This window comes from Lipophrys pholis, assembly GCF_963383615.2.
Source record: "Lipophrys pholis genome assembly, chromosome: 19".
Taxonomy (NCBI): domain Eukaryota; kingdom Metazoa; phylum Chordata; class Actinopteri; order Blenniiformes; family Blenniidae; genus Lipophrys; species Lipophrys pholis.
In genome coordinates, this window is record NC_137647.1 from 17,691,896 (window position 1) to 17,706,285 (window position 14,390).

The window sequence follows — 14,390 nt, forward strand, 5'->3', positions numbered from 1 at the left end:
CGAGCCCTGATGAACATATTCAGAGAAGCCATTTTCCTCCTTCTCCCCCTCTCTTTTTATCACATGCCCCTCACAACAACTCAGAAAACATCTTCTCTGCTTCTAATTTAAAAAAAACAAAAAACATCTCACGCAGGGCTCACATCTCTCCTATCTTTTGTGTGCCTGTCGCGCAAACTGCTGGCTGGCGTTTCAAAAAGAGCTAATGACAAGCACTATGTCAAAGCCCTTGGTCTCCCATTAATAAACTGGACTGAGGAGATGGAAGCCACAGAGCTAATTAATCAAGAGATACAAAACAGGCAGCTCTGGATGAGCCGGAGGGACGCAGGTCCGTCTCGGGGTAAAACAGAGCTGACCTTTTCAGACTCACTGCTCTAATAGTTGATGGCAGTGGGTTTGGCCTCGTTCATGAATTTCACATGCTATGTTTGCAGCTACAGTGATCCCAGTTACAAAAAAAAAAAAAGAAATCAATTTTTTAAGCTCAGCCGGAGTCCTGGAAAATGCAGGTCTATATCAGCTTCCGAGCCAGTTACAACTCATTACATGTATATTAGCAGCCGATAACGCCGGGGAATTGGTTCCTTGTGTGAAAGGGCGCTGCTAGTGGGGAATGAGGAAGAAAATGAAAAGTGATCCGCGAAGTTGCAGCTTGGCTCGGACCATTTTATTGCAGTCGCCAGCAATCACATGAGGAAGTACCACCCAGAACACACCTACAAGGATGTGGACATGCTTAAACGGCTGAGTGAGTTAAGAGATTGAGACCGGTGCCAAAGTGACAGTAAATGTGATTGAGGTTTAAATGTGGGCCGGGGCAGAGTGAAGATTGAAATCTAAATTGTAGCCAAGCCCCAAGGCAGTGCAGACATATCTGAAGCTTCAGTTCTCAAAGTGATAGTAAATCTCTCGTTAGAGTTCCACAAATCAACATTTAGTCCGAGCGAAGAGGCAGAGAAGGAGATGGTGAAGGAGTCTAATGAGACCGGGGCCAGAATGAGATGAGGGATATTTGGATCCAGTCAGAAACAGAAGGAGGGTAATCTGACCAAAATCATCAGAGCCTGCACACCCTGCTTTGTATTCCAGCCTGAGCGTCTTCGGAGTGAAAATCAGAAGTGATGGGAGAAGATCGTAGGAGGAAACAGTCTGACTGAGAAGAAAGAGACTGCTGCCGCCTCTGCTTGCATCTTACTCACGCCACCATTTTTATTTCCTCTAAACCTTCCACTTTCTTCTTCTCTCCCTTTTCTTCCAAGGAAGTTGTATGGTATAACTGTACCCCCACGTCAGGCTTGTCATGCATTAAATCTAGCATCTTTTGTGAGGTAATACAGATGCCAGAAATGGGTCTTTAGCCCAGAGGCATCTCAAACGTAAGCTAAATCAAGCCCTCCATGCACTCTGAATGTGACACATTTGTAAGCTATTCAACTCAAGTTGCTGTAAAGCCCTGTTCGGCATTTACCTGGTTTTAAATGTTTAATAACAGCCACACAAATATGACCACCAAACGAAACACCGGTGGGATGCAGAACAGCGCAGCATGATGTGTTTCTCCTAAGTTTAGAATATTGGTGTCCTGATGCAGGGAGGAAGCAGATGTACTGTATATGAATCTGACACTATGTGCCCCATTTCCACTGAATATTAAAGTGTGCAAGTTGCTATTTCGGGTGCGACAAAACAGCAGGTGTGGCTCATCGGGATATCAGACACACAGACCTCAGACCACAAGGAGAAAGCCTGGTTGGGTTGGACAAGAATACTGCAGGTATGGAGGTATAGAAAAGCAGTAAACTCAGCAGTATTACACTGACATACCAGTTCACACAGCAAAGCCTTTTTAGCATATAAGAACAATAGAAAATGACATTCTTGTTGATGTTTATGGCCAAAACTTTCAAATAAGCTTTTACAGACAGACTTGTAAAATAAAATGTAATCCTCTGCCTTTTATTATTATACCTTTAAAAGGTAAGGCTGACTGACACTGCATTCTGCAGCCACTTTCCTAAAACTGAGGCTGCATACTGCATTGAGTGTTGGAGAGCAAGAAAAACATTTCAGTATTGGTGTCAACACAGTTTTACTTGTTGTTGAATTTCCTGCAAATTTGATGGTCCGAATTGCATTAAATTGCATGCTTGTGCCAAATAATGTAGCCAGGGAGTGTTTAAAGACATCTTAACACTGGCCTGGGCATTGTATTTCAATTTACAGTCTTTACTGGAGAGTGAAAAGTAAGCAATAAAGAGGGAAACTGATACCCGACGGAGGAAACAGACTGTCTCCGCTCTGACAGAAGATGGATCTTATCTTGAAAGCTAACTTATAAAGATGCGTGTGGCTGACAACAATCCATCTTCTATAGATGCATTACCAGGCGCAGGGTGGCAGGGGGCTGGAGCCTGTCACTGCAAACTTTAGGCGAAGGGCAGAGCACACAGTGCACAGAGAAAGCACACACACACGCACACGCACACACGCACACACACACACACACACACACACACACAGCCAATTGCTTCACAGTTAAGCTAACAACCAAACTAATGCACCTCACTGCAGTGAGGATACAGTCATAAAATTTTAAAAACACCACGTCTGGACGGTTTTACACCTTAATTCTCAATAGTCCATAGTTGTTCTCCGGGCTAGTTCTAACACTATATAAATAAATGGCTGTCAACAATAACTTGTGTTGCACAAAGAAATTGGTGTATGTTATCTGTTAGATCAGAATGACTAAATGTTAAAGGTACAACAACAATATCCAGCTGAACCAGGCTCCATGACGCCTATTCTCTCCTGGTTTCAATCCAATCTCACACACACTGAATATATCTCCCTCGCTGAAGTCAAATGGACAGTATGAGTCCGTTGACTCATACTGTCATCTATAGGGTTCCTCAAGGATCAGTCCTTGGCCTTTTCCCCATATATACATGCTCGCCTTTTCTTCAATTCATCAGCCGCCATGGATTCTCCTTGCACTGCTATGCGGATGACACTCAAGTCTATATGGACCCCCGTCCATCTTCTGCTCCCTCACTTCTCACACTCACCTTCTGTCCGGAAGAGATAAAAGCATGGTTGAACTTTCTGCAACTACATAGCTCAAAAACCAAAGCCATATTGATCAGATACTGTCATCTCCCAGAACCACTGCAACCTTTTCATGTGCATCTAATCTCCTCTGCTGTCACCACCCACGGCATGCAGTTCAACCCCAACCTCCTCTTTGAATCCCACAGCAAACAAATGCAACAAGTGCAAAACAACATTTTTTTCCATTTCAAAACCATTGCACACCTCCGTCCATCACTCACCCTAACCAAGGGATCCGTCCATGCCTTTATCTCCTCCAGACTGGACTACTGCAACTTACTTCATTTTGGCAATTTTAACAAAACCTCCAACTGATTCAAAGTAATGCTGCCAGACTGCTGGCAAACACCCCAAAAAACAAAAAAAAAGTCCTGCATTCTCTCTACTGGCTAAAGCCATTTTGGTGCATTTGGTAGCAGTAATTAGTCACTGGTTTTAAGAGTTCTTGCCAAAAGCTTAAGCCCTGGCTGTTGTTCCCAGATTTACATCATCCTGTGCTTCTTTTTCTATTCCTGGACTGAAAGCAGGGAGAGAGGTGGAGTGACTCCTGCCCATGTGGTACAAAGTGGTATTACAAAACTCAGCAGACTGCTTAGTTTTTGTTAAGAATTTGGTTCTGTGAATGAGTTTTTGAAAGATCAAAGAAAAAAGGTCAACTTACATCGATGCTGCAAAAACATTCAGTTTGCTCTGGACAGGTTTTATTGAATGATGTCTTCATTCAGTTGAAGTGCGCCAGGTGAACAAAATAAATGAAATTTAATGAATTGAAATACAACTAACATCCTTCAAATACTGACAGCCAGATGAGTGTGCATACTGTCAATGAAGCGTTAGAAGATCGCAGACAGGCAGTGCCAATGGTGGATGCAGACGGGAAAGGTTTATTTATGCATGAGTTGTGACTAATAGCAATTTAACTGGTGAGGTTTTTCTTATAATATCTACTCAACTGAAATCCCAAAACTCCAAGAAGTGACCATCAGCATCTGCCAACAACAACAAAATAAAGTTGAGCTCTGCACGAGTGCTTCATCCCTATGAAATTTAAATATTTATCTCATTATCGGCAAGATTTTCACACACTGATCTGCACTGTACCAACTGTCACTACAGGAGGAGACAGATGCTGCTTTCAAATACTGCCGAGAAGGATTATAATTACGGCTGGGGCACATACAACTAATATATTCTTAAATAGCTAAGCATTGAAAGGCTAAATGTCTTGGCATTCCAACTATACAGAGAGGTGGCATTCTCATTATCTCGCCATTATACTACAACACCACTTGCATTTGCATGTTTCTTTTTCCTCCCTTTCTCTTGCTGCAGCACAAAGAAGCTCTTTGCCACCCGGCATCTAAATAGTCTGCAGAAAGCCATATTGATTGCTAGACAACACCTTAATATATGACAAGTTGTTTTTATGAGTCACAGGCCAGAGCTTTCAAGAGCACATTAGGGCAGGGAGACTTTTCCAAAAGATCACAGTGGACCAACTACTGCACTGTGAGCCGGGAAATGCCGAAGATAATGAAGGAAATATTGTCCTCGTGGACCTGCAGCCCAATTGCACCGGAGTCATGCTGTACAAGCTGCCGCAGAGTAATTTCACTGTCATTTTCTGCTCTTTATGGAAATACAACAATCTACCTGCTGCCACACAAGTGGGAAGAAGGATGAGAAGTAAGCAGCAGCGTCTGCATTGACCAGTGGTTTGTTATAAATCTGCAACTGAAAGCAGGACGAGACATTTGCAGAATTACATTGCTTAATTGATATTGTTAAAATCAGCAGGGACTGGGTTTTGTCAGATTATTACAGGTGAGGGAGTTTTCAGGAGCAGCAGCGTTAAAACATATTGCACGCTCTGCAGGAAAGTAATCTACCAATTCATTTTGCAGACACTTTAATTTAAGCAACACAAATCTGAGCGCCGTTTGAATATTTAAGACTCAGCTTCAAAATTCTGAGTCAGGATCTGCTGGAGGTTTCATACTGGCAAAAGGTTGGGTTTTTTTTCTCTGTACTGTTTCATGTGGGATTGTTGGATTTTTGCTGTATTTTTTTGGTACCATATAAACTAAACTGAAAAAAAAATTGTTGTATTGAAGGTTTAGTGTTTTTTCATTTACTTGTCGGACTCAAAAAGAAACAAAATCTCCACTCAAAATGCACAGACCTTGTGGAGTTAGATTAACATCATTTTTACGACCAATAACTTCTGCATCAGCAATAACTGCTATTTCAGATTTCCAACGACCTGACTGTGTTTAGACAAGCAGCTAATGTGGGAAGATGCTACAAATTTAGTTTGTGTGTCCTCAAAGTTCCTCAAGCAAAGCCTGGTGATTTAACATCCTGGCACACATGTGGGTGTTTGCATGTTCACATGCTTGTGTGCATGAGGATGAGGAGGGTGAGTGAGAGGTGCCCGTGCTAAAATACATAGTATTCTGTTGTTATAAAAAGATTTTAGGGCCCTGTTTATGCGGCAACATTTTCCAAAGGATGTCCGTTCACACGGAAATGGCAGAAAAGCTGAAAACAATGACATTAGCATGTCGGGCCAGGAGCTGGTGCTGTTAGTAGTTTTTGTAATGAAACCACCCACACACATTCACGCAGGGAACAATGCACTATAAACATTAACAATGAAGAATACACATATATTCGTATAGACAGATGACAAAGTTGGATTGCTGTTCTGGGTGACTGTCAACTATAAAACTATCAAGACCCAGGAGAATATGAACTGGGAGTCATGACACATTGTCGTTATTGTCCATCTACTCACGCATGTACAGAAGAACTATTTACTACGGCCGTGGAGCACATGCACAGTCGAGTGTTTCAGAGAAGTTGCCCGTTGTCATATACATGGACACCCCAAATGCAACGGAGCCTAAGAAACGGTCACAGCCAAGCCAAAAAACCTGTGCCACCAGGGTTCATGCAATTGGAGGGAAACACTGACAAGTGAACTATGATATTTTTTGCCTAAAGAGAAACTTTGAATGTTTTCATTGAGCGGTAAACACGTTTAAGTGCTGCAGCGGGAAAGGAGTTGAACAGCAGAAAGAAGTCAGGCTACAAAGGCTACAAAGTCTAGACTGATAGGAAGTTGGGTACTTAAAAAAGTTCAAGTAAAGCAGGGCTGGTAACTTTCACCTATCGAGAGAATCTGTGACTATTAACGCTCGGATCGCACATGATGCACACTCAGTTAAAGACTTTGTCGTGATTGGCTGTTTGGATCCACAGGCTACGTAAAGCATTATCAGAGGTGTGCAAGTTAGTCTTTACAGAAATATGATAAAACGTGTTACACATTCATTACAACTAATTCTAAGAATAAAAAGTGAATTTCAATTCAAATGTTCTTCTCCACAAATGGAACCCAGTGTATCGGCCACATATAGAAATTGTGGGGAAAGAATGAGTAACTCTTTGGTCCTTAGAAACGAGTCAAACATTCTGTGTTTATAATGTGGTTTGATTTCTAAGTAGATATACATTCCTCATTCACTGTATTGGTGCCTTTGGTCTTTTTAGAGCGATTGGGCTAATCCAGAAACAGATCCAATATCTCTGCTCAGGAGGCTTTTTTTGTGTCACTGACGTAAAATCAGTGTGGCTCGGTCTATGAAATCACAGGAATTATTTTTAATGTCAGGATACATGAGGCTGGGGACTGCGCAGGCACTAAAAATTACTCTCTGGCCCACCGTGACTGGATTAATGTGGCTGACAGCAGAAACAAGGAGTTTTAGGACACAGACAAAAGAAATTGTATTGAATGGGGACAGGTTACATCAGATTCAATAACAAGCCACATCATTTAGCATTTCAACATGTTCTACATCTGTCTATTTGAATGGTGGAGGGGGAAAAAAGAAAGAAAGAAAGAAGAATTACCTGATGTCAATGTATTTAGGAATCATACATGACTAACAGTGTGTACTTTGGGGGTGTTACAACTCATAGTATTTCATTCAAGTGTGCTATATTTGACCCGCTAGTCTTTTAAGTAAATAAGAGGAGTGAATAATTTTCAACATTTAAAAGTGTGACCAATGTGATTTCAGTAAACATACACGTCTTAGAGAGAGTAAACATCCTCTTTGCTTTGCTGTAATTCTCTCGGGAAAGGTCAAAATTAAGTGGAACTATCAAGCGAACACTCAACATCTTCTTTATCTTCACGTTTTTGTTTTTTCCCCCTTGCAGGTGGAGGCACGAAAATCATTTGTGACCAATCTTAAATCTTGAAAGCCACTTTTCCTGCCTAACCTTTTGGTCTGACTGTAATTTGTGCGCCCATTTTTCTTAAAATGAAAAATCATCCTGATGACTCCAATTTTTCTGTCCATTACTATTCAAAGACTCACAACTCTGCCGAGCGCACAGTTGTGGCATAGAAACAAGGACCTTTGATAAAGCATGTAATATTTAAACCCTTGAATCTTTAATGACCGTTAGAGCTTACTAGTGTGCTTACCACAGCAGCTGAGAGAAACTCATCATACAGGCCACAAACCTCTGGAGTAAGCACAAACCATTCACAAAGTTTTACTTTTTTTTTTACTTACAAAACTCATTTTGCATTAAGGAATCCCCGCTAAGTGGAATAAGCTGGAGAAAACACACAGACTCTTGTGTTTTCTCAAACTCTGCTGAGCAATTATAGCTCGTTTAAGTGTGGCTTGATTTGTTGTTTCATGACACGATCAAGTGTTGCATGTGTGCCGTTATCATTGGACTGCAAACGCTCAGTACGCATTTGTACACAAGCGTGTGGATGCACACATGCGAGCTAAAGCCCCCAGCGCACAAGGACACACGGAGAATCAAACCTAGACAGATTGTCGATTTGGACAGGGAAGTCTGGGATTTTCTCGTCATACAGTCATTATGAGCTCAAGCCGTGTTACAAACGAGAGGTTGTTTGCACATCATGTTAATATTTAGTTCAGCTGATTTACTTTGACATCAGTACAACTCTGGAAATGCTATTCCCCGCAGGGTCAATTACTCCAGAAATGCCCTGCAAAACACGACGCTCCTCCACTATGAAAGATTGCATCATCGCGAGCCAATCACAAGGCAGCATTCAGGGGGGCTTTGTGTGGCACAGACCAAGGGAATAAGCAGGTGCATAAGTACAAAACAGTGACTCTGCGAACAGAGAGAGACAGATCCACAGCGTTGCTGCTGTCAATGAGAAGAGCTTAAAAGCTTAAAGCAGCCGATTGGCAGAGAACAAACATTTCTACCTAAAAAGTCATATCGGCTGTGGTTTGATCCCTTCCTAAATAGATTCCAACAATGGAGAGGGCATAATGCCTATCGACCGAGGTTGTGTCTTTGCCTGCCAGATGGAAATCTGATAAACGCGTGACGACACGACCTGGTTCAGTCCACCTGTCTTTGCTCTTGGTATGGACGTGAAAAGAGGGTAAACAGATCGGCTCAACAGCCGGTTTGATGGAAATGAAAAGCTTTTATCTTCACATGGCTTCCGTCAGTTTGGTTGTGTGATATAAATGCAGACACAGGCTAAATTAACGCTGTAATTGATTTAGAGGATTATGATCCCGCAACCAGACTTCAATAGTTCTGCACAAATATTTGAACAACATCCTACAATCCAGATGTTTATTTATTATCTTGCTTTCAGCATTTGTTTTTAATGATCTCATGTTACTTCATTGTAGTAGAGTCTATTCAACTGCTCCTTTTATACAGGGGGCACCACAGAAAGCCATTGTTACTTACGCTTGGCTAGTTTTCACAACTCACGCCCCTCGTGCTACAAGTGAGATTTGAACCTGGGACACTCAAGGTCGAGACCTAACCCAACACGCCACCACAGAAGACCCGTAATGTCAGTTCAATGTTTCCTCCTAATGTATTTCCAAGTTCTTGTAAAGCACTTTGAATCGCCGCATGTCTGAGGGACGCTATATAAATAAACTTGCCTTGTCATCAGCTTGCAGACATTTATAAAATACAGAAGGTGACTCCAGCCAGGAGGTCATCACGTTAGCTCACACTTCGACCTGTGGTCCAAACGCAGCACGACTGAAATTAAATCCGGTGAATCGCAACATCTAAGTCAATGTCATGTTTGAGCCTTGCGATTTCTCTGCCAGTTCTCTGGTTTCATACTCCATAACATCACTTCAGCACACAGAGCGACAGCGTCACAGCTGCAGCAGGCCCCTCCTCGACGCTACAATTCTGGCTTTGCCTCAGTGGAAAGGATCAGGGGACAGACAGACATGTGTGTTGACATAAAGCTCAGCTGAACATACTAGGTGTAACATGAAGGCACAGAAAGCTACCAGGATCTACAGTCTCTCCACAATGAAACCATTGCGATAAGCATTAGCTTTCCAGCAGGCTAATGCTGGGCTTAACGCCTGGCTCTTCTTAATCTATTCTTCATGGTTTAGCTTTGCAGTGTGAACTGGTAAAAACTCAGTAATGGGCTTACAGAGATGCTTCTATTTGCACTCATATAGGCAGCGGTTCAAGTCTGGCGACTAAATGCAATGGCCAACTTGGCACAAACTGAGCCCGCATTGGCAAGTTGCTGCCTCGCTGGTGGCTCGAAAGCGATTACGTTGGTCTTTGGCTGCATTGTGTTAAATTAGCACGTTGAATCACCGCGAATCGCAATGACAGTCCTGAATGCCGCAGGTTTACATGGGTGGAAAGCTTTTGTTTCACCAAATTATTCAGAAACTGCTGTGTTGCTATAGAGAAGAAAACTCGCAGCCAAGTCTATTGTCGCTTTTTAGATAAAAGACACCCAGGGGTCCGCATTTAGCCTAATCCATGTCAATCCCTCTAAGATAGACACCGACTACACACAGAACTCCAAGGACAAGCTTTTCAGTGATAAAGCAAAAAAAAACTCTGATATGCACACACAGACCTCTGGCCAGTGCAAAAGGGTCTAATACCAAAGCAGCCCGTCTCTGCCTTCACCTGAGCTTCAAAAAGATTTTTTTCCGTCTTTAAACAAACAGATGAGAGTGCTTGACAAAAGAAGTCAAATATCAGCAAGGGGAAATGAAACCTTTCAAAGGTCATCAGCAGAATACCAAACGCAGCGGCCGAAAAGACTGACCGAACAAGTTGAAGGCATCAATACGGCAGGCTCGTGAACAAACATGTTGCTTTACTATTCCACTGTTGAGTTAGTGCAATTACCCCCAAGTAATGACCTCGTTCAGACACTCAGCTCCGCTTAAGCTCTGCTAAAGCCAAATTACGCTGCCTCTGCATCGTAACTTACCTGTCCATCTACGAATAAAACCTTTTTTTGTCTTTTGTTCTTTCGAACTTCCTTTCATTCTCTCCCCGTCTTTCATATCCTCTGTTTCTTGCCTCGCTTCTCTTCTGCCACACTAGCTACGAGACTGTCCCTTGGTGAGAGGCAAGCAAGGGATGAAGAGGAGGGGAGGAAGAAAGGAGGGAGAAAAGGTGAGGGAGAATGAGGAGTTAGTGGGAAATGAGCGTGGATGAATTCCCCGAGCTGTGTGGCGTTGCCCTTCTCTCTAAAATCGAAGCATTTGTCCTTTCATCCCAATCTTTCTTTGTATTGTTGCATCTTAAAAGGAGACGGTTCTCTTTTGCTGCTTGTCAGAGATCCCCCTCCATCCCAGGAGAGTTTCAACATGCATCAAGTATATTCTCCTCATTTCCTGCTTACACCTTTTCCACACTTCATTCTTGATCTGTTGTCATTTGCATTATTTACACGTCGTGAAACACATGTGCTGCATGTCTAAACAACTGCAAACACACAGTATGTTCTCGCTGGCACATGATATACACAACGAGAGGCACGTTCGATTGCTTCTCACCAGGAATCAGTGAGCGTCGGTGCATTTTCAGCCTCGTCTTTCACACGATGCAAAACTTGCAACCGGCATTTCACCTTCACACCACGACAGAGGGGGAAATGGAGTGATGAAGAGAATGAGTTGAAAGATAGAAAAAAAAGAGTGATGAAGGCCTGAGGGTATCTAGCAAGAGCCTCGCATTAGAAAGTTGACCCACCCGTTCATCCATTTTCAATACCATCCCCCTTCCACTTAAGGCAGAGCTGCCTTGTCCCCCATTAACTTGTCATTACATCCTCCATTTTTTATTGCTTTTATTCACCTTTATCGCATCCTCTCTCTCTCTCTCTCTCTCTCTCTCTCTCACACACACACACGCACAGAGCCAATGCCTATGTTATTGACAGCAGCCAATGCAACATCTATACACACTCTGTGCTCAACCACACACATAAAACGCTTTCTCACCCATCACCTCCCTCTATCCTTCACACACACACACACACACACACACACACACACACACACACACACACACACACACACACACACACACACACACACACACACACACACACACACACACCGGCACCACCTGCTTCACTGATAGGACTTGTGCTGTACACCAGCCCCCTCCCATCTCTCTCTACTCCCACACATGGTGCCTCCACCCAGTGATTCCACAGCACGCCCAGGACCGCGTCTTCCTCCGACATCCTCCCTCGCCTCTCCCCAGGCGCCTCTCTCCCATCCCACCACCCGTTAACTGATGCTGCCTTACAACATCACTCTCCCCGAGCGATGCCGCTCAACATGAGCCTTCAGCCAGCCCAACCCCCATCACCTGCCTTCACAGAGTGTGACAGGAGGACAGCCAGCTGGTTGGACGGCAAGAACACGCAGAATCAGAAAAAAAAAAATACCTGTTACACAAGCATGCATAAAAACAAGGGTTGACATGCCTTGGGATGGTGCATTGCCCATGCTGCGACACGGACCGCTGCAGCTGAAAGTGATCGCGTTTCCTGTTCCCCCTCCTCTTTTTTTTTCCTCTCTCCTCCTCCCTCCTCCTGGTCCTCGCTTTCTCTTCTTTACAAAGCGCTGGTTCTCTCCTTCCTTTTGCCGGTCCCCACGCTCCTATTCGCTCCTCTCCTTCTACCGTCCTCCTTCCCTTTGTCTTGCCGCGGCTTTCTCTTCCCTTCGCTGGAACCTCCTTCACGAGATGGCTATGGTCCAGCAGCGGCGCTCCTGACAGCACTGCGCGTGTGTGACAGCGAGCACGTGTGTGTTGTGTGTACGTTTGTGTGTGTGTGTGAGTGAGAGGCTGGGTGGGAGAGCCTGGCTGTGCATGTGTGTGTGTGTGTGAGAGAGAGAGAGAATGAGAGAGAGAGAGGAGATGGGCGTACTCTTCAGCGGCGTGAGCTTTGGGAGACTGTGCATGCCGGTGCAGGGATGCTCAGCATACAGCTTGGAATGAAGCGCAAATTTTGCCCATGATGAATTCACACTCCCTCACCCACTCTCTCTCACTTCTCTCTCCATGCCTTATTTCTTCCCCATTACACATTATACTCACTCTCTCTCCTCTTAAAGACACAGGCGGTGCGCTGCATTGCTGCACGCCTAAGGCACATCGCTCTCATGATATGGTAATAAAGGGGAGTCCGGGGACGTGGTCCTGTATGAGGGGCTCCACAGCTCAGCATGCGGGTGGGGGTGGTGGGTGGAGAAATGTCTGAAGCGTCTATTGCACCAGAAATGGTGGGGTAGGGGATCGGAGAGGGTGGTGCAGCTGAGGCGAGAAGGAAAGAGAGAGAGAGAGAGAGTGGAGGGAAGAATGTACACTTGAAACAGGCCCTTGTGACAACAGCTCTAATGATGGAGCTGTATCCGGCCAGAGGCGAGGCTGTAGTGGATTGGCATGGCAACCAGAGCTCAGTAGCAGGTGAGAATGATGAGACGTACACCACAGGAGGGCAACCTCCGCACACTGTGTCCTGTGGCTCTGCTACTGTCGTTTTTGCTTTTTGGCAAGAACAAATTGTTATTTGTTTGAATCCTGGTTTCACTTGGAAAAATTAATAATCTGGAATAAATCCAAAAGACAATGGGGCAACTTCAGACTTAAGAGGAGTAAAAAGAAACAACAACAGAAAACCGATGTGTTACATATACTGATCACTCAGTTACTTTCTTGTGTTGCAATATTTCTCTGGTTCTCTGCAACACATCAGCGAGATTGGTGTGCAAAAAGCTGCTAAATAAATATGTTGAGTAAATTGCCCCAAAACAACCAATTTCCTGTGTGTTCTAGTGCGGACAGCAGGATGGGTGGGTGGATGCATGGAAACGGCTGTCTACACTCTCCACTTGAGTGACAGTAGAGTGTATGCATCATCTTCTGCCTTAACAGTTGCCGTAAAGAAATCATGGAGGTCGGGCAATTATTGCACAAAAAAGCATTTAAAAAAAAAAGCTGAACCTGCTGGTTATGCAGGTAATTCAAGTTTCCACGTGATGCAACTCAAGTCATAATCGTCTGCGAAAACTGAATCCTTCTCTGTGATGTTGTACACCACAGTATTCAAGACAAAAGTTATGTGATTATTTTATTGTGCTTTTAGTTAGAAGTGGCTTGTTTTACTGAAGCTATTTTCAATGTTAAAGTAATTACACTTGAACGACATATTCTTTTTTTTTACGCTCCATCTCCTCTCTGGGCAAATGAGCTCAAATTAACCAAAAGAAGAAAATGTGAGGAAGTGAGATGTGCGGAGGGAGGTAAAGCATTGCAGTTGGTCAGTCCTGTCGCGGCTAATGGATCCTGATCAATTGAGAAGTTAAGGTGGAGGGAGGAAGCACAATGGCAGGAGAGCGATGGAGAGATAAAAGAGGATGGAGGGCGTCTTCGTGATGAGAGTGATGAATAATATATGATCAGGCTGCTCATGACTTACACAGCAGACTGGACTGTCCGTCATGTCCAGCTGGTCCACGGGCTCAGGGAGACGATACGTCAGGTGCAGCCTGTCCACATACATTACAAAGAAATTACACATTTTTCTTTCACATTGACAAGGGAGTCACAAAGACTCTTTTTTTTTTTTAAACTGTAGGTATTTAGGACCACTCAAGACAGGGAAGATCTGTCAATGTAATTCTAGTTTATTTCAGAGAACTTAATCCACATTTAATTAATAACTTCTCCCATGTTATTTTGACTTTAGATTTTATTATTAAAAGCCGCTGGGATACGTTGGCAATTAAAAAGTCTGAATTTTATTGTCCTTTTATTTGAATTATCAGCTAAGTATTTTTATACAGAAATGTATTACTTTTTCACTTTCTTTTTCGTGACATTTTTTTCACACGTAAAAGAGAAAAAACATGTTTGCCAAAGTTATCCCAGAGCACCGTATT

General features: G+C 43.5%; 1 protein-coding gene across 1 annotated transcript in view; it reads right to left on the reverse strand.

The window, feature by feature from the left end:
• Positions 1–10,496, reverse strand: part of srcin1a (SRC kinase signaling inhibitor 1a) — a gene marked incomplete at both ends in the record, with an annotated part of 123,141 nt that extends 112,645 nt beyond the window's left edge. Inside the window, one exon of the mRNA XM_080487248.1 lies at positions 10,421–10,496. Coding sequence (XP_080343374.1) covers positions 10,421–10,496 — 76 coding nt within the window. The remainder of the gene's footprint in view (positions 1–10,420) is intronic.
• Positions 10,497–14,390: the final 3,894 nt, after the last annotated feature.